Here is a 26,588-nt window from a genome sequence, read left to right on the forward strand (position 1 = left end):
ATACAAAACGGGTTAGTTTTCACAATTACTATCACAGTTCTGCTGAAAGAATGGAATGAGTTCTTTCAGACACCAAAATAAAAGCAAAAGATAAAAAAGGAATAAATACCAAAGAAATTCTTCCTATTTTTCTTTAATTTTTATCATATTCAAAATTATTTTAGGACTCTTTTAATCACTTGAAATTGTTTTAATATTTAATTTTACATTTTAAATGTAATTTTCATATCATCAAAATTAGTTTTAAATGATATCTAAACACGCCCTCAAAATCACTTTTTCCTCTCTATAACCATCTCAAAATCACTCTCCAACACATCTAAACAAAAATCATGCAATTCATGTAGTTTCCCTTTGGTGGGCGTATAAAGAAGGCTACTCTTTTATATCTGCTCATAATTACATAAATTTCTCCGCTTGTATTATCTGATATAACAGTCATTTAACTTCATCTCCAATGCCTTCTTTTTATGCCAAAAATGTAAAAGATGCCCTTGTTAGACTGCATAGAGTTTTGGCCTAAAACTCAAGCCTTGTTTGTATTTAGAAGAATCGTGGATCATTAACTTTTAAGAACCAAATAGGATACGTAAGCATATGAAGCAATCACTTACACTAAAAGAACCATCTTTTGGAAGACAACGTTTTCCTTGCCGGCTCGTCATCTCTCCTGTTCTCGATTCCTTTCTTTAAAGATTCCAGCCTTTTCCTGCATCAAAATGAATGCAAGACAACAGTTAAAGTCGAAACTAACCGTGCTACTGAAATCAGTTTAAATAGTAGTTAAACTTAAGGACTCAAGTTTTTGCTTAGGGTTTGAGCGATGAAACAGAAATCCTCCTTTAAAGTTACAAATCTTGTGTCTTTTGAGAAACATCCCAATTATAACTCCGTAGCTGACCTAAACCAACTGATAGAACTCTTCAGGTAAAAGGGTGTCAATGAACTAGAGAAGAAAGCAAATCGGGATTACTTGGTATCGGTGAGCCGACCGTGCAAACTCCATCGTTGACGGAATCCTTCGATGCCTTCAACACCACTAGCAAGAATTAAGCGTCTGTGGATCAAAACAGAAATATGAGTGAAGTTAGGGAGATGAAACAGATTACGGTTGCAGTTGAGTACCAGAAGTCAAAACGTGAACACTATCAGACCAGAAACAGAAATCTATAAGAAGCATTCTACTCGTTAATATGAACAATAAGAAAAAAAGGAGGGATAGGATAGTCTCCTCGTAAAAATTCCTGCAGACAGTTGAAAGTTAATCCAAGTCAGAATCAATAACGTTGGCGTGCGACCAAAGCCCTAAGTTGGATAAGTAATGGAAAGATTAATGATATAAGTAAGGGCAACTATATCTAATTGTATGAGACCTTTTGAGTAAAGTTGGATAAGTTGGATAAGTAATGGAAAGATTAATGATATAAGTAAGGGCAACTATATCTAATTGTATGAGACCTTTTGAGTAAAATTATAAGCAAAGCCATGAGGGCTTTATGCTTAAAGTGGACAATATCATATACCATTTTGGAGATATGTTGGAGGCCTACGACATTGTAGAGATATGTTGGAGGGTTCGTTGTGTGACTGTCTCACAAATAATGAGCATAATTACAACACAAATAAATCCAATCCAAGAATATCACAAGATTCTCTAGTTCTCATCCGAGTCATGGATTAATTTTCAACAGTAAAGAGGGCTCATTTCTCACCATCATATCCAATCCATTTCCATAGCCACGTTGATCCACAAAATAGTAACTTTGTTTACTAAGACCAACATGAAGATTTACAGATGAAGAACTCCTGAAAGGTTTATTTTACACTAACCAACCTTGTTGGGAATTTAATTTGTACTGAAGATCAACATGGGGAAAAAGCTTCTACAATAACGTCTGAAGCTTGATAATAATGATTGGTGATTGTAACCCTATTACCTAAGAGTGGTGGCATACCTCTCCAATAATGTAACTTCTGATTCAAGTTGTGTAGCCCTTTCCTTTGCTGCATCTAGAGGCATTGATGACCCTAATTTATGTTCACTGTCTTGCAGCCGTTGTCTTAGTTCTCTATCCTACAATGTGTTTATTGAGCGCCAAATAATTAGTAGGTAGGCATTGATGTATAGAAAAAATTGACATCTTTTTCTGATAAGAAAGAGAAACCAAACTTCATAAAAGAATTAGGGGAACAAAATATAATGGGAGATTAGGAATCAACCCAAAAGGACATCACAGGAGTGGTGAAAAGTTCTTCCAGTTGGCATTGTTCAAGTAGATTAGAAATTGTAAGATATGAAGAGCCAAAACTCCAAGAGAAAGCCTTGAATTTAATGGATTCCCAAATCTCATTCTTACAAGTGTCTATGCTTGTCTGGAAGCAATCAACTAAATAATCTAAAAAATAAGATTTAAAAATAAAAAAGGCATCTCGAATTTCCATTGCTATAAACCTTAATTTAGAGAAACTGAGACTAAAAAAATGTGCAAACTATAGTCTTACCCGTCTTTCAGCACACTGTCGATAAACTGCTATTTCATCTTGACAAAAAGGCTCAATATCATTTATTTGCAAGCCTGCCGTTAAATTAAATGCAACAGTAACACTATCATATCAGCTTACAAAAGATAACGAAAAATATAAGCAAAGAGCAACACTCACATAGAAAGAGATTCCTCAATATCCCATCGCACAAATCAACACCTTCAAGCACATGAGATGCAATTTCAGGTGGAATGATGGGCGATGGTGGCCCCATCATTAAATCATCACCAACCAAAATGGTTTCTTCCATGGATGGTTGTGAGTCGACTGAAGCCAAAAAGGTGAAAATTAGTCAGTTAGTGCTCTCTTTCAGCTTAAACAAATTCAATGACCGTATAAAACAATATGGCCTCTATTTATACTTTTGTATCAGATACTTAATTAGATGCAAATACAAAAATTTAAACACTTGAGCGAGAAAAAAGGGATCCTTAAGAATGATATCAATCCAAATCCAGCATAAGATATTGAACCACCTATCGACAGCTAAAATTATTTGGTTGAAAAAGGAAAAGGAGAACAGATTTTTATGATGTTTGCAATTAAAGATTTCCTCGTGCACTAAAAACTAGAGTCTCCAAATCAAATGCAGCTAATAGTCTTGCTTAGGCAACATACAGAGTCAAACATTCTTAACTGGGATGGATATTATGCCAACACAACCGAAGAAGCTTGGAACAACAAATGCATTGAACCCAACAAGTCAATAATATACATGTTCCTAATTATTTTTAGAGAGATACAACTTTTTTATTCAATTTACAAATGCATAATGTAACATTTGGCAAGAGATCAGGCCACAGAAAATAATTGAATTAAACAAAATCAGGCATTACTATAACAAAGCAAAACAACCACTAACAACTGATGGAATGAAAATTTTAACCTACCATCCATGATTGCTCCTGTCCTCCCTTTACTTTGCTAGAAAAGCCAAACTTACAATTGTACGGATACTTGATGGCCCAGATGAATCAGGACTCTCTGAAATAGGATATTAAGAAAACGATTAGAAAAAGTAAGAATATGAGTGAAGACTTAAGCCATAATAACTAGTGTGAATTTTGCAATTTCTAGTATCAAGAGGATGGACAGAACCCCCAAAGCATCAAATGTATGCAAACTTATTTTTTACCTATTTTTTAGAATTAGTAACAAAAACAGAATTCCAAAACAAATATTCTAACAATAATGTAGCACATAATAATCAGGAACTGCACTAAAAAATAATCAGAAACTACATCACGTTTTGTTCAGCGGAAGTATTTTATTACAAACGATTCCTAAAATAGTCAACAGTATGGGCAGCTGCTGAAGGAATAAGGACACGGCTCAGGTTTTTGTCTCCTAATTTCCTTTCTTCTTCTTCTTCTTTTTCTTTTTTTTTTTTCTTTTTTTATTATGATCTCATAAATAGGACATTTCTCTATACTTTTTCTAATTTTCCAATTAAAATCCAATTTCTCCAAAATTAATCCAATATCCAACACTAATCCAAAAATTTGGAAATCTAAATATCTTAATTAGTCCACTTTAAATATCTCAAATTCTGTATATTAATCAACTTACTAAAGCTTCTTTTAAACAAAATGTACAGCAAGTGATTGGGATTAAGCACCCCAATCCAAATGAATTGACACATACCAGTTGAGATCAGGACATAAACTTCAAAAAGTAACGCAAGAGTTGAAGATAAGAAACCGACAAAATTGAACTTACACAAAAAAGAGATAAAGGGTTTCTTTTTGTAAAATTTGTATGTTTTTGTTACTTGTTTTTCTTCTTTCATTGCCTATCCTTATCTAAACCTTAGACTTGAGAAGGCCAGTAAGGAAAACAGCTTGAGATTCTATTTGTAAAGAAAACCTCCATATACTGCTTCTTTGAACTATAATGTCTCCAAATCACATCAATCCCCTTCATAACTAAGTTTAGTTCTAAGTTTGTATGCGTATATATTAACTAGTTTGTTGAAGGGTTAAAAAACATTCTTGCAATCCTTTCCTCTCCTCTACTATTCATCCAAACAAAATATTCATCTACGAATACTATGTGATTCCATCTATTAAAGTAGGAAACTAATTCTTACACCCTCTTGAAACTAGGGTTAATTAAGCATAAAAATTACTAATCTAGTGAGATTAGCTCCACTATCTTCATTTCTCCAACTGACCATTTTTCCAGTACCATTGTCTTAAGTTTTCAAGTTTCCCGAAATTGAAAATGACAGCTTCCAATATAAGTATCGGTTCCATGAGAGGTCAGAAACCACACCAACAGCTTCATATTTACACACCACTTCTAGTACTTGTGTATCCTTCCTCAGTTTCCTTTAACAGAAAACTGAAGTCTAATACCATGAGAAAAGAATATGGAGAAACAGAAGATTAGATATCTTCTTAAAAGACATTAAAGTTGCAAACCAATAATAGTTTCTTAAGTCAAATGGTGAAGAAATGAGAATGTTAATAGATATGACGTCCAACTAAAAGTTTAAACTCTTAACCATTTATGTTTTAAAGTGGATGAAAAGAAGCATTCGGGATGCTGGAAATTGGATTATTTCTGAAGTTAGGTCATGCAATTTCATTAAGAACTTTTATTACATTGGAGAGAATTTTAATTCTTCTGCTCACTTTTGCAATCCCAAAATCAGCAATCTTAACATCACCACCTCGAGAAACCAACACATTCAGAAGCTTCAAATCACAATGAAAAACCCAAAATCAGTAATCTTAACATCACCATTCCTAAAAACCAACACATTCCCTAGCTTCAAATTCACCATGAATCCAAAATCAGCAATTTTAATGTGGCCAAAACAAGTAAACCTATCTCTTTTGACACTAAAGCCATCTTTTTTGACACAAAAACCCATCTCCTTCCTCACTACAAATATATATCCAAAACAACCAAATTAGTTCATAATACATCTGCAAATTTATCTCCAAATTAATTCCAGAGCACCAATAGAGAAAGATACAAAAAACAAACAACAGCAATAGAGAAGAAGCATCCATAAGAGAGGGAACCATGGGCTTAAGGGTTAAGCGAGCACTAGAGAGAGACTGACAGAAGAAAGAAAATTACCGTGAGAAAGAAGATATTAGCGTGAAGATAAGAAACCAAAAGAGAAACGAAGCAAAAGAAACGGTGAAACCCTTGTTAGGTAGGTTCTCAAATTTTGAAAAATTTAGAAACAAAATTAAAAATCGTTGATCGGAGATACAAGAAACAATTAATTGAAGCTTCTCCAAGTGCTTAAAAATAATGTTTTTTAAAAAATCCTCAGAAATTACACGTTTCCTGAAACTAGTACCAAAAAATCTCCGACAATGCTAGAAAATCTATTCCAACATCCAACTCAATAAGAAAACAAGGCAGTATGAAGTTTATTCATAGAATAAACTATCAGAAGAACACAATGATTAACCAGATTCTGATCAGATAAGAAGAAACTCATTACAAGATGAAGCAAACCTCTAAAGTCTGAAATACGACTGAGCCAGAGAATGAGGTACTCCGTTATGCACCAGACTCTGATCAAATATAGCTTAACCGAAGCTCTTAAGTCCAGAATAGGATTGCCCGAAGAAAAGAAATACGATTTGTCTCTGTAAAGTAGAGATTAGAGCTTTAAAGGGACGAGCGCTTTCGAGAGAGAGAAGGCGGGGAAGGGTGTGAGCTTCAGGCTATGGCTCCCAAGTTCCAAGAGAGTTTGGAGAAATGGTACTCTGCGCCTAACTGAGGAGTGGAGAGCACTTCATTTTGGGCTTGGGCTGCTCCTCACACATTTGGGCTCGGCTGCCTATTGATATTTTGGTCCTTCCAATTTCAAAGGAATCATTGTAATATAGGATCTTTGTTAAGTCTCATGTGTTGTTATCTCATTTTCAAAAATAATGAACAGAACAATAATAATCATTCTCATCATCGTAAATACAGCAATCAACTTAAAAAAAAAAAATGAAGAAAGCAAAATTTAGGGAACAAAAAAAAGTCTGAAGTCTATCCAACAAAATAAATAGAATAATGATAATAATAATGAAAAGTATTTAGTTACACTAGAGAGGAGTGACCTTACAACACAACAAGCAAAAACTGCTCCCAAGAGAAAAGTCCTAAGTGAAGATCTTTCTGATCTAAGTTTCATTAGAGGTCTAATTGGACTGAATTAGGTTGGTTTTAGTTGGTTTTCCTCCAAAACCGACCCGAGTCGGGTTGATTCTTCTTCTTCGTACTACTATGGGTATGACCTTTTAGTCCATTATTATATATCATTTAATTTAATTATGTTGGGTTTTTGAGTTTTATTGTTCTAGGGTTTTTGTTTGATATGATTTGCACATATATGACAGACCCTTCAATTAAAAATGGTAAAATCAGGGAACTACGTATAATATTCAACAGACCCTTCAACAACATCAATATTCTTTCACACATCAATCTCACTCCCTATTAGCAAAATGATCTCACTTATTTTATTTCAGCATTGATTAAGATATTTGTTAAGATCTTCTCTGAAAAGATGGCCCACAAGTAGTTAAGATCCTTACCCTATATATTGGTAACCTCCTAAGGAAGTTGTTATGCTGGTTTTATGTACTGGTGTGAATCAAGGGATAAATACTCATCACGGTAAGTTCTTTGTGTGTGCCTTTTTGAAGAAAAAGAAAGAAAAATTTGATAGAAGAAAATCTCCATTCATTTAGAGTGAAGTCAATCACATTATCGATTAGTGCTGCAATTAAGGGGGAGTGTCATTCCACCCTCTTAGTAGTTATAATAATCATGTTAAACCATGTTTGAGTTATGTTAAAACAGTTCTAGGACAGTACAATAACAATAGTGTAGAAGTGTTGTTCCTCTAGTCATAGTTATGTATTCAACACTAATTGTATCTATGATTAATACAATCTTCTATCTTGGGCAAACAACCCCCCAGATGTAGATGCTTATTCATCGAACTGGGTTAACAAATGCTGATGTGTTGATTGTTATGTTTCACGTTTCTATAGTTTAGCACTCTATATACAACTGTCGACACAACTGTTATATATCACTGAAATCGTTCATATTTCAATTGGTATCAGAGCGGGTCATCAATCGATCATCAATGGACGAAATCCGTGAAGGTAACTCAACCACCAGGCCGCCTCTTTTAGATGGAGGGAACTATGGTTACTGGAAGTCGCGCATGGAGGCATTTTTTATGTCGCTAGACATGAGGAGTTGGAGAGCAATTATCTTAGGATGGGAGAACCCCTCTGAAAAGGATGAAACCGGTAAAGTTATACAAAAGTTGGAATTGGAGTGGACAAGCAAAAAAGATGATGCAGCCATGGGCAACTCACGTGCACTGAATGCTTTATTCAATGTTGCTGATTAAAACATATTCAAATTAATAAACACTTGCAAGTCGGCTAAGGCTGCATGGGATATCCTGGAAGTGGCCTTTGAAGGAATCTCAAAAGTGAAAATCTCACGTCTGCAGATCTTGACATCACGTTTTAAAGAACTTCAAATGACTAAAGAGGAGACAATCGTTGAGTTTAATGTTCGAGTACTTGACATTGCCAACGAATCAGATACATTGGAAGAAAATATGTCTGATTCAAAACTTGTCCGAAAAGTTCTTAGGTCTCTTCCATCCAAGTTCAATATGAAGGTGACTGCAATTGAAGAGGTAAATGACCTATAAAAAATGAAGCTGGATGAATTGTTCGGGTCACTATGTACCTTCGAATTGCACTTGGGAGATGGTGAAAGCAGGAGGAAACCTAGTATGGCTCTAACCTCTGTAAAGGAAGAACTGATAAAAGAACACAAAATATCTTAAAATAATGACTCTCTAGCTGAATCCATGGTGTTACTGACAAAGCAGGTTGAAAAACTCAAAAGTCAGTTACACAGACATATTGAGAGTCAACACAGTAGCTGTGAAGCCAACTCAGCAGTTCAGCAAAGAATATCCAGTTCTTCCTCATCAGGACTGTATAGAAGGAAAAACTATGAACAAGGAGAAAAGGACTATGGTACGTCAAAATTTGAGAAGAATGGTAAAGGAATTAAATGTCATGATTGTGAAGGATTTGAACACATTCAAAACGAATGTGCAACCTATCTCAAAAGTAAAAAGAAGAGTCTTATAGCAACATTCTCAGACGAAGAAGACTACTCAGAAAGTGATGATGACGAAGTTGGAATGACTTTAATCAGTATCACCACAATAAAAGAAAAAGAAGTAAAAATGTGAACTTTCAAGCGTCTGAAGAGTAAGCAACGATGTCAAATGAGTGTATCGATGAATGCACCTTGAAAAGAAAGTGAGAGGAAGATCAAGCTACAATTGTTCACCAACAGGCTAGAATACAATGCCTGATGGAAGAAAATTAGAGCTTCTTATCCTCAATAGTCACTCTGAAAGCTGAATTAAAGGAAGCCAGAAATCAGTTCGAGGAGCTAACCAAATCTATGAGAATGCTGACAAATGGGACTCAGAAATTAGATGACCTAATTGATCAAGGAAGAAGATGCGTTGTCAAAAGAGGTTTGGGTTTTTCAGGAAGGAAGGCTATTGAGAATGAGATAAAAATAGTGTTTATACGAGAGTCGAGCACTCAAAATAGTCAGGCAGAAAATGCTAAAGAAATGAACATGGAGGATGTTGCTTCACCAGTGAAGGTGCTGAATAGACGAAAACGATGGATCTGTTACTTCTGTTGGAAGAGTGGTCACATTCGACCATATTGTTTTCGACTGCAAAGCCTTATGTATCATCAACATGTCATTAGCCATATCATACACATGAACAAACGAAGAACAGAATGGCGACCGAAAACTAATCGGGAAAACTGCATGGTAGCTCTTACGTCTGTTAATAATCCAAATTCCACTGACTGGTATTTTGATAGTGGTTGTTCCAAGCACATGACAGGAAATGCAGCATTTTTCTCAGAACTTAACGAATGCAACGCAAGATCAGTAGTCTTTGGTGACGGAGGGAAAGGAAGAATTATTGGTAAAGGTACTGTCAATCACCCAGGCTTGCCTTATCTACTTGATGTCCAATTAGTGCAAGGGTTGTCAACAAACTTGATCAGCGTTAGCCAACTATGCAATCAAGGATATCATGTCAGCTTTAGCAAGGATAGATGCAATGTGATAGATAGTAAAAACAAAGTATGCCTCAGTGGAACAAGGTTGTCAGACAACTATTGTCACCGGGATTTAGAGGTAAATATGTGCAACCTGTCAAAATCGGAGGAAGCAAGTCTATGGCACAACCGATTGGGACACATCAGTGGAACATCCATAGCCAAAGCTGCAAAGACCGAAGCCATTGTAGGACTTCTCCCTTTACCTTTGACTCACGGGAACGTTGCTCGGACTGTCCTGTTGGGGAAGCAAGTCAAGTCATCACACAAACCCACAAATCAGCCCTCTACGACTTGCACTCTGAAACTTCTCCATATAGACCTTATAGGATCTATGCAAACAGAAAGCATGGGAGGAAAAAGGTATGCACTGGTATGTGTAGATGATTTCTCTCGCTATACTTGGATAAAATTTATTCACGAAAAATCTGAAACCTTCAAAGTGTGTCGAACCTTGTGCTTACAACTTCAAAGAGAAAAGAATATAGGTATTACTCGCATGCGAAGTGATCATGGTTTGGAGTTTGACAATAAAAGGTTTTTCAAATTCTGTGAGGATGAAGGAATTTTTCATGAGTTTTCAGCCCGTTGACACCACAGCAAAATGGAGATGTTGAACGAAAGAACCGAACGCTACAGGAAATGGCTTGTGTAATGCTCCACGCTAAAGATCTACCCATTTACTTCAGGGTTGAAGCATTAAACACTGTATGTTATATACACAACCGTGTAACTCTTCGACTAGGGACAACCTTCACTGCATATGAACTGTGGAAATGGAGAAAACCAAATGTAAAACACTTTCATAGTTTTGGGAGCACATGTTTTATCTTAAGTGACAGGGATCACCATCGAAAGTGGGACTCAAAATCAGATACAGGAATATTTCTAGGGTACCCGACCAACAGCCATGCCTACAGGGTCTACAATCAGCGTAGCATGACAGTTATGGAATCTATTAATGTCATCATTGATGATCACGGTAAAACATCTAAAAGGAGTCCTAATGAAGAGGATAAACTCTTCTGGGGGATCTACTCTCAGAAAATCAGAACTACAAGATCTAAACATTCGTCTCTAATAGAAAATAACGCGAACTATCGTCTCATTCAAATATAGACGGTATGACCACCCCTGTGGAGGCCACATCAGTTGATCACTTTAAAGCGTGTACCAGTGAAGCTTCAACCTCTACAAGTCAGCAGACGAACGAGTTCCCTACTCAACTACCTGACGCTATTGGTTCCTCAATACAAAAGTTGATGCCTCCCATACATATAGCTAAAAATCATCCCTCTAATTCTATAATTGGCGATGTTCACAGTGGTGTTACCACTCGAAAGAAGGAAATGAGAGATTACGCCAAGATGGTCGCCAATGTATGCTATACATCCACCGTAGAACCTACAATAGTTACAAGTGCACTTACTGATGAGCACTGGCTTTTAGCTATGCAGGAGGAACTACTATAATTTGAGGGAAATCAGGTATGGGATCTTGTGCCTAAACCATCACACGAAAATATAATTGGAACTAAGTGGATCTTTAAGAACAAGACTGATGAACAAGGAAGAGTTATTCGAAACAAAGCTAGGCTAGTTGCTTAGTATTACTCCCAAATTGAAGGTCTAGATTTTGGGGAGACATTTGCACCGGTAGCCAGACTATAAGCCATTCGATTACTATTGAGCTTTGCATGCTTTCAGAAGTTTAAATTCTTTCAGATGGATGTGAAGAGTGCCTTTCTAAATGGATATCTGCCTTTCTGGTTCGTTGTGATTCACTTTTGCAGTATTTACTCATGCTCTACTATATTAATACTAGTTCACTCATCATGGTTGCCATGCAGTTCAAAGTATATCAGTCAAGTGCTTCATCTTCCACTTACTATTTCTTTACAACCTGCGTTTCAAATTCCATGGCTCCCTCCCTACGAAAACATGCAACAACCACAAAGGGTAAATGGTACAAAGGTATACCAACAAAACATCTGTACAAGAAAATTCGCCGATCAGTAGCAGCTTCTGAGGAAGGTCAACAGAGTTTGTTACCGCGGCCGGTTCGTAGTACGCATGGGACGAACCCCAGACCCTGTCTCTCTTGTCACTGTAAAAAGGGAGGTCCCTGAAAGTTCTCCACCACGTACGTTTCACCATCTACATCCTTTTCTGTGCTGAGACCTTGAGGTTCAGTTGAGATAGTGGTGTTAGATTCGAACTCTTCTGATAGTGAAGACAATGTAGTTCTGTCGGCCATTCTTCATCATAAGACTAGACATCCCACTGATCCATCACCTACTCCTCCACAATCGACTCAAGTTTCTCGCTCTCCATCTCGGGTTGCTTCACCTTCTAAGGAGGTTCCATCTCGATCTACGGATCATGGTACGACTTCTGTTGCTCTTGATTCTCCACAAGCATCTATTCCAATTGATAAAGAAGACGCTAGTGACGATACTGATGAAGACTATGTTTCTGTCAACGAAGACAATCTTGTACTCGAGGAAACCACGACATCTACTGAGGACCATGTCTCTTCTCCTAATAATCAAACATCAGAACCATAGTCGACTAAGGGACTGGGTGAATCCTCTATTCTAGTGTCGCCTACTGGGCATGGTGGTTCCTCCTCTAGACCACGTCATCCTCCTGTCAGAGGCCAACGTGTAATTTCCACCAAGGCTTGTCGAAGAAAGATACCTCCAAATGTAGCCTCTGTGCCAATTGATGGTGTATCGTTTCATTCCGAGGAAGGAGCACACAAATGGAAGTAGGTTGTTCGACGTTCCATTGCTGATGAAGCCAATATTTCTGATCAGTATAATTCCTGCCCTGCTATTATTGAGTTAATCCACCATGCTGGTCTACTCCGTACGGTTTTAAAGGTTGGTACCTTCTATCCCCGCCTTATCCGTGAATTGGTTGTTAACCTACCATCTGACTTCAATGACCCGAGTGCTGAGAAATTTCACAAAGTGCACATCCGTGGGGTCTGTTTTCATGTTTCTCCTGAATTACTGAATCAATTTCTCGACATTATTTTCCAATTGATTATGTTGTTTGGTATCCTATTCCTGAGCGTTTGGCTGAAGAACTCATTGAGGAACAGTGCCTGTCTGACCTGTTGATGGACAGCTTCCTGTTGCTTCTTTAACAATCAAGTATGCAATTCTTCATCGAAATGGTATCTCCAACTGGATTCTCTCTACTCATGCATCTACCATTCTACCTCTCTCAGACACTTTGTTTATCTAGTAGGCACTGGTGTCAAGGTAAATGTTGGTGAATTTATCTTCAATCATTTACTACGCCATGTAGATACCTTTGCCATCCATATACTCATTTACTTTCCACGAATTCTGAGTGGTTTTATTTTATCTCAACATTCGGCGATCCTGACCCTACTGGATACTATTAGCACTGCTCCACAAGTGATTCCGCTCAGTATGCGACTGTTTCAAGGCTATCATGTTCCAGATATTTCTGCTAACTTTGGAAACGCGCCTGGAGGGACTAGGACTAACACTACAATTCCTTATGTTGGTCGGTTGCTTGTTCTTCCTGTTCCTTTAGCAAATCACCTGTTGTAAGCTTTGATGGTTGAATCTCGTTCCCTCACTCGTCAAATCAGTGACCTGTCTGATAGGCGGACTGTTTTGGATGCTGTCCTCCGTGATCTTTGGTGTGTGGCTTCAGGGTCTCCTTTTCCTACTCAAGATCAACATAATTGACTTTATTTTTGCATTCAAGTAAGGGGGAGTTGGGATTGGTTTTTGTAGCTTTTGGGTTTCAGTAGCTTTTGGGTGTTGTTCAGATTTACAGATTACAGTTTCTCAGTTCAGTTTTTTTTGTGGATAGTCAGCATGATAGTTTTTACTTTCTTTGATCCGAAGTTGTTCTGCTAGCGGTTTCTTTTGTTCATTGTCATCGTTTCTGGGCTCAGCGGTGATAAGTGTTTGTTTTGTTTGTTTTTCCTCTTCTGCTATTGAAATGAAGTTCTATTCTTTCTGTGTTGTGTGTTGCTTCTACTTCTTTTCAGAAACTATATCACTTTGGAAATATGACTGTGTGAAGTGGTGCTTGAGTGCAGAAATAAAGGTTGGTGGTCTTAAGGGGGAGTTTGTTAGCAAAATGATCTCACTTATTTTATTTCAGCATTGGTTAAGATCTTCTCTGAAAAGATGGCTCACAAGTAGTTAAGATCCTTACCCTATATATTAGTAACCTCCTAAGGAAGTTGTTATGCTGGTTTTACGTACTGGTTTGAATCAAGGGATAAATACTAATCAAAGTAAGTTCTTTGTGTGTGCCTTTTCGAAGAAAAGACAAAGAAAAATTTGATAGAATAAAATCTCCATTCAATTGGAGTGAAGCTGATTACATTATCGATTAGTGCTGCAATTAAGGGGGAGTATCGTTCCACCCTCTTAGTAGTTATGATAATCATGTTAAACCATGTTTGAGTTATGTTGAAACAGTTCTAGGATAGTAGAGTAACAATAGTGTAGAAGTGCTATTTCTTCAGTCATAGCTATGTATTCGACACTAATTGTATTTATGATTAATACAATCTTCTATCTCGGACAAACAGCCCTCAGATGTAGATGCTCATTCATCGAACTGGGTTAACAAATGCTGATGTGTTGATTGTTATGTTTTACGTTTCTATAGTTTAGCACTCTATATACAACTATCAACACAACTGTTATATATCACTGACATTGTTCATATTTCACTCCCAATCACCTAATTTGTAAAACGATATCTTAGTGATTCAAGATGAGACTCCAAACAAAAGAAAAATATAAGGCAATAGTGTTAAGCCGAAAGAAAATCTTTGTAATGTTAAACTCATAAAGCTTCGTTGCTAAGCACCAAAAATCAACAAACAAGGTGGTATTCTGATTTTAAACAAAAATCGATAAAAGTGGGTTTACCTATAATGATTATGGGCTTTGATGGAGAACGACCCTATCAGCAACTTGAACGAACGATAATTTAAGAGGGAGATGAATGGCGTGAGAGAAGAAGGGAGGAGAAAAAAAGGCAAACCAGAAACTTTAAAATTAAAAGTTGCCTAACCTCATATCAGGCAAACAAATTGACCGAACCTTTTCGATTCGGTTTAGTACTAGTATACTTACAAACAAATCCTAAACGCCCTTTATCGGTTCGCGTTGCATTCCCTTTTCCATAAATGAAATTTCACGTAAAATAACTATTATTATTTATTAATCTTTAATCTCTAATCTTTATTATTATTATTGTTATTATTATTATTATTATTTGTTTAGGAACTATTATATTCTTTATCCATCTTACATAAATTAACCAAATTGGTAACGGGTAGCTTAAGGCAAGGTTGCAAATTGATAATAGTTATCCATACCACCAAACGTTGGATCACAATACATTAGAAGAGTGGAGTGTGATTAAAGAGTATTGTTTATAGAGAGAAGTACCCTTGAAAAATATTAAAATGTCGTCTAATTTAAATAAAGTATTTTTACGTTATTATTTTGAATTTCAAATCTTCGTGCCTTTTAATTTTATGTTGCACCTTTCTTTATTTCGGAGAAAGTTTATTACCAAGAAAATTACGTCTAATATACTAAGATAGACATAATGTAAAATAATATACCTTGCGTTATTGGTGATCAAACCACATTTTTCTGTCGGTATATGGTCCATATAACCAAATACACAAAGGACAAGTTATGTCAAAGTTTTTTGTTACATATATTACCCATGATTATGTATGAAGGTTTAATTTTATTTAAGTTATTTGGGTAACTTAATAGATTTACTTTGGGAAAGCAATAATTGTATTTGGAGTGGACGTTTAAAAACAAGGTTTAATATTTACTTTTCTTTTTCTCTCGCAACTTCCGTTATGTTTCCTTTGAAAAATGATACGTTATATTCATTTTTCTTCAAATATTAGTGAAAACAAATGAAGTTTTTAAATATAAAACGGATCAAAGAGAGAAATCTATATATGTTTGAAAAGAAAAATTAAAAAACAGAGAAAGGTTCCTCGACATGAGAAAAAAAAGAACGAAAAAACCTTGTGATTAAAAAGGAAGTGAAATTTCACTACAAGAAAAACTATCTATTATGACAGTTGGTTCCATCCCAAATTGATAGGAGGGAAGAAATAACTTTCATCAAAGGTCAAAAAACGTGTTTTTGGTGGGAAAAGGCAGAATTTTTCGGATTTGAAGAATTTATGACAGTTTTTAAGTGTCATAAATCTATGATAATTTTTAAACGTCATCAATTACAAATAATTTTTAAATATCATCAATTATAAATGTCAAAATTCGCATTTTTTGTGGGAAAAAACAATGTTTTCGGATTGCACTTATACATGACAGTTATTTGTTGTCATAAAAGGTAAATTCATTAAATAATTAATAAAAATATTTTTATTCAAATTTATTAAAATAAAAGTTAATTAAAATGCATTTTAATAAAAAAAAGAAGAAACCCTCACACTCATCTCCCTTTCCTTTTGCTCAAAGCTGTCAACTCTTGCTTTCCTCGAACCATTACGATAAACCTCATGCATGCCTCTCCACTTCCTTCAAACGCTGCCGACCATCGGACGCACGAACTCCATGATGGGATGAAAACCCTTTATAGCGGAAGAATTATAGAAACTCAATTTTAATTGGAACCTTAAAAACCAATACATTAGCAAAAATAGAAAAACAATTTTTATGGTTAAACATGCTTTGAAGAAAAATACAGAGAAGAAAAAAAAACTTACGCTCCTTGACGACTCTGAATCTACCAATCACCAAATTTTGGGGCACCACCACTTGGAAACCTTTCTATTCTCTGATTGAGATGGTTTGTGTGAACCAAAATTGGAATAAGGGAACTTTTTTTTAGAGAGAAAATTTGTTCTGAGAGAAAAATGGGAGAGCAATCTTCTTTGCAGAACTTCTTCGCAGAACTCACCCCTTTGATTGTTACGCAAAGTATCTCTCGCATAACCTATAGTTTTAATTTGAATCATATTCAAATATAAATTTCTATTAACTTAATAATAACTATTAAATTAATATATATATATTAAACTAATTAATTAATTTAATAAAATAATTAATTAAATTATATTTAACTAATATTTTCATTTAAATCATATCTAAATGAATATCTCTCGCATAACCTATAGTTTTAATTTAATTAATTTAATTAAATCAAATTAAACTAAACTATTAATTAATTCTCCAATTAATTAATTTCTAAATTAAATATACTTATATTTAATTTAATCCATAATTTGAATCATATTCAAATATAAATTTCTCTCATAACCTATAGTTTTAATATGTATCATATACACATTAAATTTTAACTTATAGTTTTAATATGAATCTAATTCAAATTAAACTAATATTTGAACTTCTCAAATATTTTATTCTCTCGTAATTTAATTCTCAATCATATCCAAAATTTTAAATTTATATAATAAAGTCTAATAAACTTTATATTATAATGTATCAATATACATTATATTAATTCCCAAAGTAAATTTGAACATTTCAAATTACAACCAATATAAATAAATCTCATTACTCTTTATGAGCTAGGAATGGGACCTAATGGACCTAACGATATGAGATTAATTAGCTAAACTCATTAACTACATTAATCGTTAACTGTGTGTACGTCACTAAAGACTCACAGCTGAACTTTTCTCACTATAGATATATTTCTGTGTCCACGGATATAGACCAATACCAGTAAGTTAGTCCTTCACAAGTGTTCGTAACACTAGTTGGGTCAAAATACCGTTTTACCCCTGAGTTACCTCTAGTCATTAAATAACAGTGCTCCTCTAATGAACAACCTGTTTATGGTCCAACCACTAAACAGAAACCCCTCTCGTGCCATAGAGAGGGTAGGGCCCTTTGTTCAAGTCCCGGAGACACCATTTAAGGGAACACTTATCTACTTACCCTAAAGGTGGGAATGAGTGAATTCCATCTTGTGTGATTATGTTCCCAGCTCCCCACTCGGTTTTGTTCCCAAAATGATAAGCATATTGAGTCGACAATTTGGTCACTCTCACCCGTACAAATCAAAGGACAATCCCTCACAAACAGGAGTTCATAATACACCCAGGATTAAGACTAAGTCACCTAGGTCATCCTAATGAAATAGAAATCCAACTAGTTAACGGAGTTACATCTAGTGATTACTATTTCGTGATCCAGTCTTATGCAAACTCATTGCATATGATACCCTCACTCGCATGTCGTATACATGAACACATTGGATCAATGTGTTTGTATCAAATACAAAGTGAGCCGTATCCATAGTGTTAACAGGATAAGGTACCCAACCTTAACCCTACACTCTAGACCCTTTAAGCTGATCTTGAACATTGATCCCCGTATGTCTTTACATACTATTCAAGACTCATCAAACAACTTAGGATGTTAGTTTATTGGATTTAGGTTATTAAGACAAAACAAATAATATAATCAATAACACTTATTGAAATTATAATAATAAAACACTTTATTAATGGCAGTCAACTGATTATATTTACTATCTACGAGTTTTAGGACATAAAACTCAACACTCCACCCTCTGCAAACGCCACCGACCATCTCCATTTGATATCAGAGGACCGAACTCCACCCTTAAGTAATTCAAATGCTGACCATCAGAGGAGTTTCGTGTTCCACCGACCATTCAAGGATCCAATCGGCTATCCGTCCTTGGTGTTCCTCGACCGCCGTCGGCAGCGTTTTGTCAGGTTAGAATTTTCTTCATTTTCAGTTCTTTAGTTTTCTTCTCCCTGTTACAGTGTGCATTGAAATACGACGTATAACATTGCCCTAAATTTATGTTATTGGGTTTTAGCGTTTTAGTTGAATTTAGGTTTTTAGATTCATGGGTTTGAATAGAATGCTTCTTGAAGTATTGAGACATTCGGATCTTTGATGTAGAAAGTTAATGGGTTTAACATTGTTTTGTTCTCTATCATCGACTTGTGAATCGAATTCGAGGTTAACACCTCAAGATTTTGATATGTATTTGCAACCACGTTTTGTTGTAGTTTCTACACAGAGATAGTTTGGTTTAGGGCTCTGTTGTGATGACCTTAAATCTCGCTAGAAACTTAGGAGTCGTGTTGCTAATTCCTGATTTTAGTTGTAATCGTGGATAATTGAGGATGTGCAATGATCGAACTTCATTTTGGTCCATTGCTAATTTGTTTTTAACCTATTTCTAGATTGAATTGAAAGAGGATTGTTAATGTGATTAATATCTGGCACTTTGAACGTGGTAAATGATCCTTATCTTTGGTGTTTCGACTATGGATATTTTCTTAGCTTGGATAAATAGAGGAGCTACTAAACACTAACATGGTTGTTTTTGTTTTTCAGTTGGCTCTGTTCAATTTTCATTCCTTTCTGATAGTAATCCTTTTGGGAATTTGTACCTGTACCTATGTGAAGATGCATTTTCTTGCTAATCTTGAGCAAGGAAATGAGTACTTTCTTCTTGTCTCTTTTTCCATATACAGAATTAAGATAGATATAGAAAATCAGGTCTAGCATGTTGGCTGAGTGTTTCTTTCATTCTTTCTCAATGAAAACTATATGGTTCATAAAAAAAAAAAAAACACTGACACGACTGTTCTTGCTGTGCAAAATCATTACCTCTTATTTTCAAAATACATGCACATTATAAATTCCATATAGTTTCTAATTGAGTTGTTCATCTGACAGGTTTTGTGGCTTCTTTGGAAAGTAGCCAGAATAGGTAGGATTCTTAATTAAACATTTTTTTACAACCCCGAATCTTTTGCTGTAATAATTTATAAGATATAGAAGAGTTATAGGAATCTGAACTCTTTCCTTTCTTCTCACTACAAGAAAGAGGACTTTTAATAGCCTTTAAGGATAACCTATTCTAAATTGGGCTATTGAAAAAAAAATGAAGAAAAAAGTGGGAAATAGAAAAATTTATCTCGTCCAATATTTTCCCCATTTGGAGCCTTTCACGCTTTTTCTCTTTTACTCAAGCAGACCACCCACACAACCGAAATGATGAGACGAAGCTTTCATCTCTTTTGCTGCAATACCCACCCACGTTCCGTCTCACACGACTGTCGTTCAACAGACGACAACGTCGTCGTGGTTTCTGTCTAATTGCCAACGCTAAAGCTCTGGCACCACCATCGTCTACAAGGGTTTCGCTTAAGGTTCTTCGAGGTTAGTCTTCTTCCTTTCTTCACCATGTCAATCTATAGAGAGAAATAGGAAGCCAAAACCGAAATCTCTCTCTCTCTCTCTGTTTCACTTCCATGGTTTCCGACCAACTTCCTGTAGAAGAAGCAATCCTTCTCAAGTTCTTAACGAAGCTTGTGATATCAAGGTTTCTCTCTACTTCCACCTCTCTTATTTTCTCTCCTTTTGTCTTTCTTTCTCAAGAAACAAAAAATTTTCAACAAAATTAGTTTAATATTATTCCTTGTTCATTTTCTTTTCTTTTTTATTATTATTATCAATCTTGATAATAATAATCTGTATTTTACACTTGGCTTGATAATATTAAATCTGTATTCTACACTTGTAAAGTTCAAAACACTTTCATAGGGAAGAAAGGTATAATAATGTTCTTATTTGTAAATGTATAGTATTTGGATGTTACATATAGACATACAAGATGTATGAAAGAAACGTAAATGTAAAAGTTGGGATTAGAAGTTTCAATATATACTTTCCTTTTGCAAAGGACATATTATAAACTCAATGCCATAAAAAATTGACCAACTCCTCAAGAGAATTGAATCATTTTAAAGGTTGTATCTGTCACTTAATTCTAACAACAGGAGCTTTTCGACCAGTTGAGAGTGTTTCATTCATTTAGGCAATTTGAAGTAACAGTTCATTGATTTTTGGAAATAAAATTATGTAAACTAACTTCTATATTTAAACAAACAAAATGAAGTAGTGAAGTGTTAATTAAAAGATTGTTTCTGAAATTTGTACTTAATTATGTTCATAGTTCTCATGTTATTGAAACCGTTGAAAATTCTAATCAAATACTAAACAGTAAACACAAACAATTTTTTATTTCTTTCATTTTCTCAAGCCCTAGGTTCTTTTTTATTACATTACTGATTTTATTTGATTCGGTGAAATTGAATTAGAATGAAAAATCAAAGTACAACGAAGGTTCTTTTCCACATTCATATTACATTTTGCAATGAAATGCACAGGTTATCTATGATTCATCTTCATTATTATTTTTATGCATACTTTTTGACTCTGTTATAAAAGTATGCTCTTGGATTTACTGAAGTTTCAGTGAGTTTATTTCCAGAAAACCAGGTTCAAACAATAGTCAACTTTCCAATCTTGGAAATTCAAGGAATCAGATAGGGAGAATATTGGCCTCAAATTTAAAGTTTGTAGCTTTTGTGAATAGAAAATTTATTGTTCTTTTCCTCATACTCCATTTGTTCAAGTTCAAGTTGTTAGATTATCAGTTTTTTGCATTTGATTTCACATTCATTCTTTCATTGCTTTTGGTTAAAGTTTTGCATCAACTTTGATTGTCTTCTTATTCTTATATTGTTGCTTGGGTTCGATCACTATATTTGACGGATATTCTATCTTAATCTTTACACTCATAGCTTCGTTTTTGTTGCAGTTGCTTGGGATGGTAGTAGAGTAAAAGTGGTTGTTTCTTGGTAGCAATTTCTTATAAATATTATTTCTCTATAGTGTATAATTAAACAAAGTTACTTAGCTTTTTAGCGGGTGCTTATAGACTTTTTGTTCTTGAATTCAATTAGTGATAAGTTTTAGTCACGGTTCGTTATGCTTGCAAAGGAGCTGGTTTATATTTTTATGGAAAATGTATCTATGGACAAGGGAGGTGAACAAGGTGGCTTACATATGCCATTGACTTTTGGGTTCTTTTGACACTTATGGTTCTCTTTGATTTTCTTTTGGTTCTTTGTTGCTACAATTGTTAGGATAGGATGAAAACTTGTTCAGTCATATATGATTGTGATATTGTGAGATTTATCCAAATACTATTTAATGAGCAAGCTGGTAATTGATGGAGGCATTTGATGTGATTTTTGGTCAGCGAGGAGTGATATTATTGAAGAACTATAGTATGTTAAATGTTGATCTTCTCAATCTGTGGACTGGAACTTCATAAATACCCTTTTGATTTAGTTTGCATTAATAATTGAAGTTGATGGAGTCTCTCCAAATTTTGTGACTATTCTCCTTTTGTCACTTATGTCAAGTGGAACTGTTTTCTGTAAAACTCAATCAGCAAGGAAGTATCCTTTTCAGTTATGTAACTTTTTCCATTCATCTTCTAATAAAGACATGGTTACTTATTTTTAATATAATTCTGCAAAGCAAATGAAAATAAAAAATATGACTCTTACACGAACCTTTTAAATGCTCTAAATGACCTCATTTATTTTTGAAAGATTAGGTACTTTATTGTTAAAAGTTTGAACTTTGAGAATTTGGAGTTATCTGTACAACAAGGGGTATTTGCAACTCAAAGAAGCAATGAAGTTTTTGATTTTGGTGATAATGTTATTTTTCTTTTCTCAGTCAACTGGACTACTCATTTTCAGGTGCAAACCATTCCTTATTGAATTTGTGTATGACGATACTTGGTCATTGATGAACAAAGTATGTTTGTTTGAGATAATTATACTGATTTGCTATTGGCTGCTTAGGCTTGTGAAAAGATGATGTCCAGGATTAGTAGTTCTGGTAGTGGGGGCAATTGGAAATATGCATATGGAACTGCATATTATGGTCAAAACTTTTCACTAAAATGACTTAAGGTTGATATTTCATTTCTTAGATTTATAATTTTATGTAGAAATTTATATAACATGTGGACCTCATCATGCTGTTGTATTGTTGTTAGTTGCAATAATGCTAATGGCTGTTTTGCCCTCTCTGTCCCTCCGGAACATCTAATTTACTCTCTGATGTCATATTTAGTACTCATTAAAAATGAAACTGAATTATTCTTTTTTAACCTCTGATAATGAACATTTTTTCTTTTTCTCATAATTGAAAGAAAAATTGAGGGGTGATGGACATGACAAATCTTTAACAAATTCAGGCCGAGACGACAATTTCAACAACTAAAGTGACCATTGGTATGCTATCTTCTAATCTTTTTTTTTTATCTACATTTGTTAAAGATTTTCTATGTTTTTTTAATTAATATCCATTATTATTGATGTCTACAAAATCACATATTGATATATGTTTTATAAATTTATGTAGGTGAATGAAATGTGTCTTACTAGAGGAAAAAAGATCCAACGATGACAGTTGTTCATACCTATATGATAATATAATGTTGAACATTTGGTGAATTTTGTTTGTATTTTGAGGGTTATCTTGTGTTGTGGTACATTCACTGAATCCTTTATCTACCTTTGTATCATTTTAGACAGTAAATTATTTAATACTCTATTTTGTAATTTTAATAGATTATGAATGGATGTTATTATTACTTATTGTGCTACAAAGTATTTATGTGTGCTAAAGTTGAGTCTTTTAACTAAAATTTATCAAAAGCTAATTAAATCAAAAATTATTTTTGAAAACAAAGTTACCTCTTTCATAGCCATAAGTTACAGCTATATAAAGATTTATATAACCAAAAACGAAATGCTATCAAAAGGTTATTATAATTATTATAATAATTGAAAATGATTAAATAGCATTATTATAGCATAAAGTTATAGCTGTAAATACTATATTATAGCATTGAAAAAAGGTTATTGTATATTATAGATAACACATTATTTAAGTTATAAAAACTTATTATAGCTATAATGAAAAAACGCTATCAAATGTTTTCATAGCAACGTCTATAAACTATATCTTCATACTCTACAATAGCACTCATTATAGCTTCAGAAAAACGCTATAAAAAGTCCAAGACTTTTAATAACATGGGCTGTCAGGACTTCCGAAAAAGACTATAAAAAGTCTATTATAGCCTTTTTCGTTAGCTATCATATATGTTATTTCTTGTAGTGTCTCTTTGTTTCTTCCAGCATTTCTTTCTCTTTATGGGCTTGTATTTTCGATGTCAGCAATTATACTCTATGATTTGATCATTTGTATATTTTGTTTGTGATCCAATATGAACTAATGTAGAATGACTTGATAAAAAAAAATTGGGGCACGAAAATGTTGACATTCTGTAGGAATCTGCTATTCCTGAAACTACTTTAGGTCTAATACAAATTGACGATGTTTTCTTTAGGAGGAGGGGTATGTGTGTTAGTGTCATTGAATTATTGTATGTGAAGTTGCCTTATGAACCCATGCATGTATATGTTACCCAACATAATTTTTGTTTTTTCTACCTAACTAGTGATTCCAATATCCATGAAAAGAGACCCTTATTCATTTTAAGGAAGTGATTAGCATATTTTCATATGCAGAAGAAAATATGCAGAAATTATATGACACACCTGGAGTCCATCTCCTCTACAGGCTAGCTTTTAGTTTTTAACATACAATAACTAGCTTGAGTTAATCAACTAAGGAGAATTATAACATGATTTTAATTTGTTGTTTGTTGTTTGTTACTAGCTTGAACTAAGGAGAATTATTGGTTTTAATTGGCAGACATAATTTTGTTCTCTTATACTAATCAGAGCTTGATTTATAATTTGTTTATTGAGATTAGAGATATTGAAGCTACTTCTCAGCTAAAAATTAAATGTAAAAAATCAGAGTTCTTTAGATTCACCTTGAATTATCTTGAGACCTTTGAAGCTAAGACGGGTTGTAACGTTGGTAATTAGATGGCATACAACCCTTCCTCAACACTCTGGAGACCTACTTTCCTACCTTTCAATGGCTACCCTTTCAAAAAGGAGAAGAACATTCTTTGGGTGAACTTCATTTTCCTATGGTCTATTTGACATGAATGAAGCTCACACATCTCTACAAATAAGGAAGATGACTACAATACATCCCTCAAATCTATTACTTTCTAATCTCTAAGTAGGTATAAATTGATCTCCGTTTATTATTTTTATCTTTGTATTTTTGTTTTTTTTGTTTTTTTTTTGTGCATGAGCCTCATCCCATTTTTCTTAAAAAATTAAAAAAAATCAGGATATTTAGAGTATTTGGAACAAAATAAAGATGAGAAACTAAATTATAGTGGCCTATTAATGTGTTATGGTTCTCTGTGTTGGTTTGAAAATTTTGAACAATGTGTGGTAGCAAAGAATGAATGACACTTTTGTTTTCACTTTTTAAATTTATTGCTATTCTTAGTTTATTTTTAGGTTTACTCTTGATGATCAGAAAACTCGAGTCTCTGTTGCAAAATACTTTTGTGAAAAATATGGTGTGGCACTCAAATTTTCATCTATACCAACTATACAAGCTCGTAATTATGCAAAGCCCATTATTTGCCTATGGAGGTATGTTCTTGTTCTCATAGAGTTAATATTGGTTTCTATTGTAGTTCAACACTCTCAATGTGAAGTTGTGAATTTTCTTTGATATTTATTGTATGTTATTGTAGTTCAAAACTCTCTATTGTAGATTACAACTATTGATAGTGTTGATTTAAAGTGTGTGTAACTCATGCCTTTTTATTAGGTCTTGCACGAATTTGATCTACTATAGTGGTGAAGCTACCAAGTAAGTGATTTACATTTACACGACAATTATGAGTGTCATTTTACAACAAGTTATTGTTATGTTTAATGTAACTCTTATGAGTTTTTTTATTTTTTTTTATTATCAATTTAAATGACTTTAAAGTTTGACTGTTGTTTTGTCCGTTGTGGGTGTTTGCGCTATTTCTTGTCTTTATAACAAGTCTTATTCTGAGCTACAATCATCATTTTCTTTTCTTACTAGATTTTGCAAGAATCCATTGGAGCAGTGAAGCCATATTGAAGCCATATTTGCGGCAAAACATATATCTTCATTGCTTCATTGTACAAACATTTTACGAACAATTGTACATATATTAAAGTATATATATTAAAGTGTTCATCATTTCTTTCCATTTGGGTGTGTTGTATAGTACTTTGTGATTGTATTTATCTGTGTAATGGCAGGGCGGCAAGAAAAACAGGGATTAAAAAAATAGGGCAAGAAAAACAGGAATTGAAAATAAAATTATGACATTTGAATTTTAAAAAAAAATTGTCATGGAAAATGTTTTCTTAATAGTTAATTAAAGTCATGGTAGGTGAAATGTTGACAGTTAGTAATTGTCATAAACTATAAATAATGACATTTATTATCTATCATAAAAGATAAATAATGACAGTTATTTTCTATCATAAAATATAAACATTGACAGTTATTATCTGTCATAAATATAAGTAATGACAGTTATTATCTGTCATAAAATTTAAATAATGACAATTATAATCTATTATAAAATAAGAAATTCGTGACATTTATTCTCTGTTATGAAAAATACATTTCGTGACAATTTTGTACAACTGTCATAAAATACTTTTCATGATTGTTGCATCAATAACTGCAAATAACTGTCACGAAATCTTTTTCTACTAGTGATTTTACTTGTATGAAGTTTTACAGTGGCCTATGAACAACTTAACTTAGTGAAAAGATATTTAGGCTCCTTAGGTGTGAGACTCCTTAATTCTCAAATTATATACAACTTCATCCATCTTTCTAAAATCAAAGGAAGACACTTGTTACGTGATGATCTTAGACACCCTCGTAAGTTTGAGAATTCCTTCTCATGTAAACGAATAAAGCTTTTCAACATGATCTCGAAGAAAACACATCACTAGTCTGCAAGACTTCTTGCTTCATAAACGATATATACAATTGACATATAT

The 26,588-nt window shown here is 34.0% G+C and overlaps 1 protein-coding gene across 1 annotated transcript; it reads right to left on the reverse strand.

Moving 5' to 3' along the window:
- Window positions 1-320: 320 nt before the first annotated feature.
- LOC103490140 (uncharacterized) lies at window positions 321-6,325 on the reverse strand. Its single transcript, XM_008449519.3, has 7 exons — window positions 6,025-6,325; window positions 3,435-3,528; window positions 2,662-2,811; window positions 2,503-2,576; window positions 1,956-2,074; window positions 974-1,057; window positions 321-709 (listed from the first exon to the last, which is right to left on the reverse strand). Exons 2-7 carry the CDS (start codon window positions 3,439-3,441, stop codon window positions 616-618), a joined length of 528 nt encoding a protein of 175 aa, XP_008447741.1. The 5' UTR covers window positions 3,442-3,528; window positions 6,025-6,325; the 3' UTR covers window positions 321-615.
- Window positions 6,326-26,588: the final 20,263 nt, after the last annotated feature.

The sequence above is a fragment of the Cucumis melo genome, chromosome 8, assembly GCF_025177605.1.
Source record: "Cucumis melo cultivar AY chromosome 8, USDA_Cmelo_AY_1.0, whole genome shotgun sequence".
In the NCBI taxonomy this organism is placed as follows: Eukaryota; Viridiplantae; Streptophyta; class Magnoliopsida; order Cucurbitales; family Cucurbitaceae; genus Cucumis; species Cucumis melo.

Excerpts from the sequence above, each read along its gene's own strand:
- LOC103490140 (XM_008449519.3), bottom strand. Across the intron at positions 2,075-2,502 it reads GACAGTGTGCTGAAAGACGG|GATAGAGAACTAAGACAACG; the intron begins GTAAGACTATAG and ends AACACATTGTAG. Across the intron at positions 710-973 it reads GGTCGGCTCACCGATACCAA|GAAAAGGCTGGAATCTTTAA; the intron begins GTAATCCCGATT and ends ATTTTGATGCAG.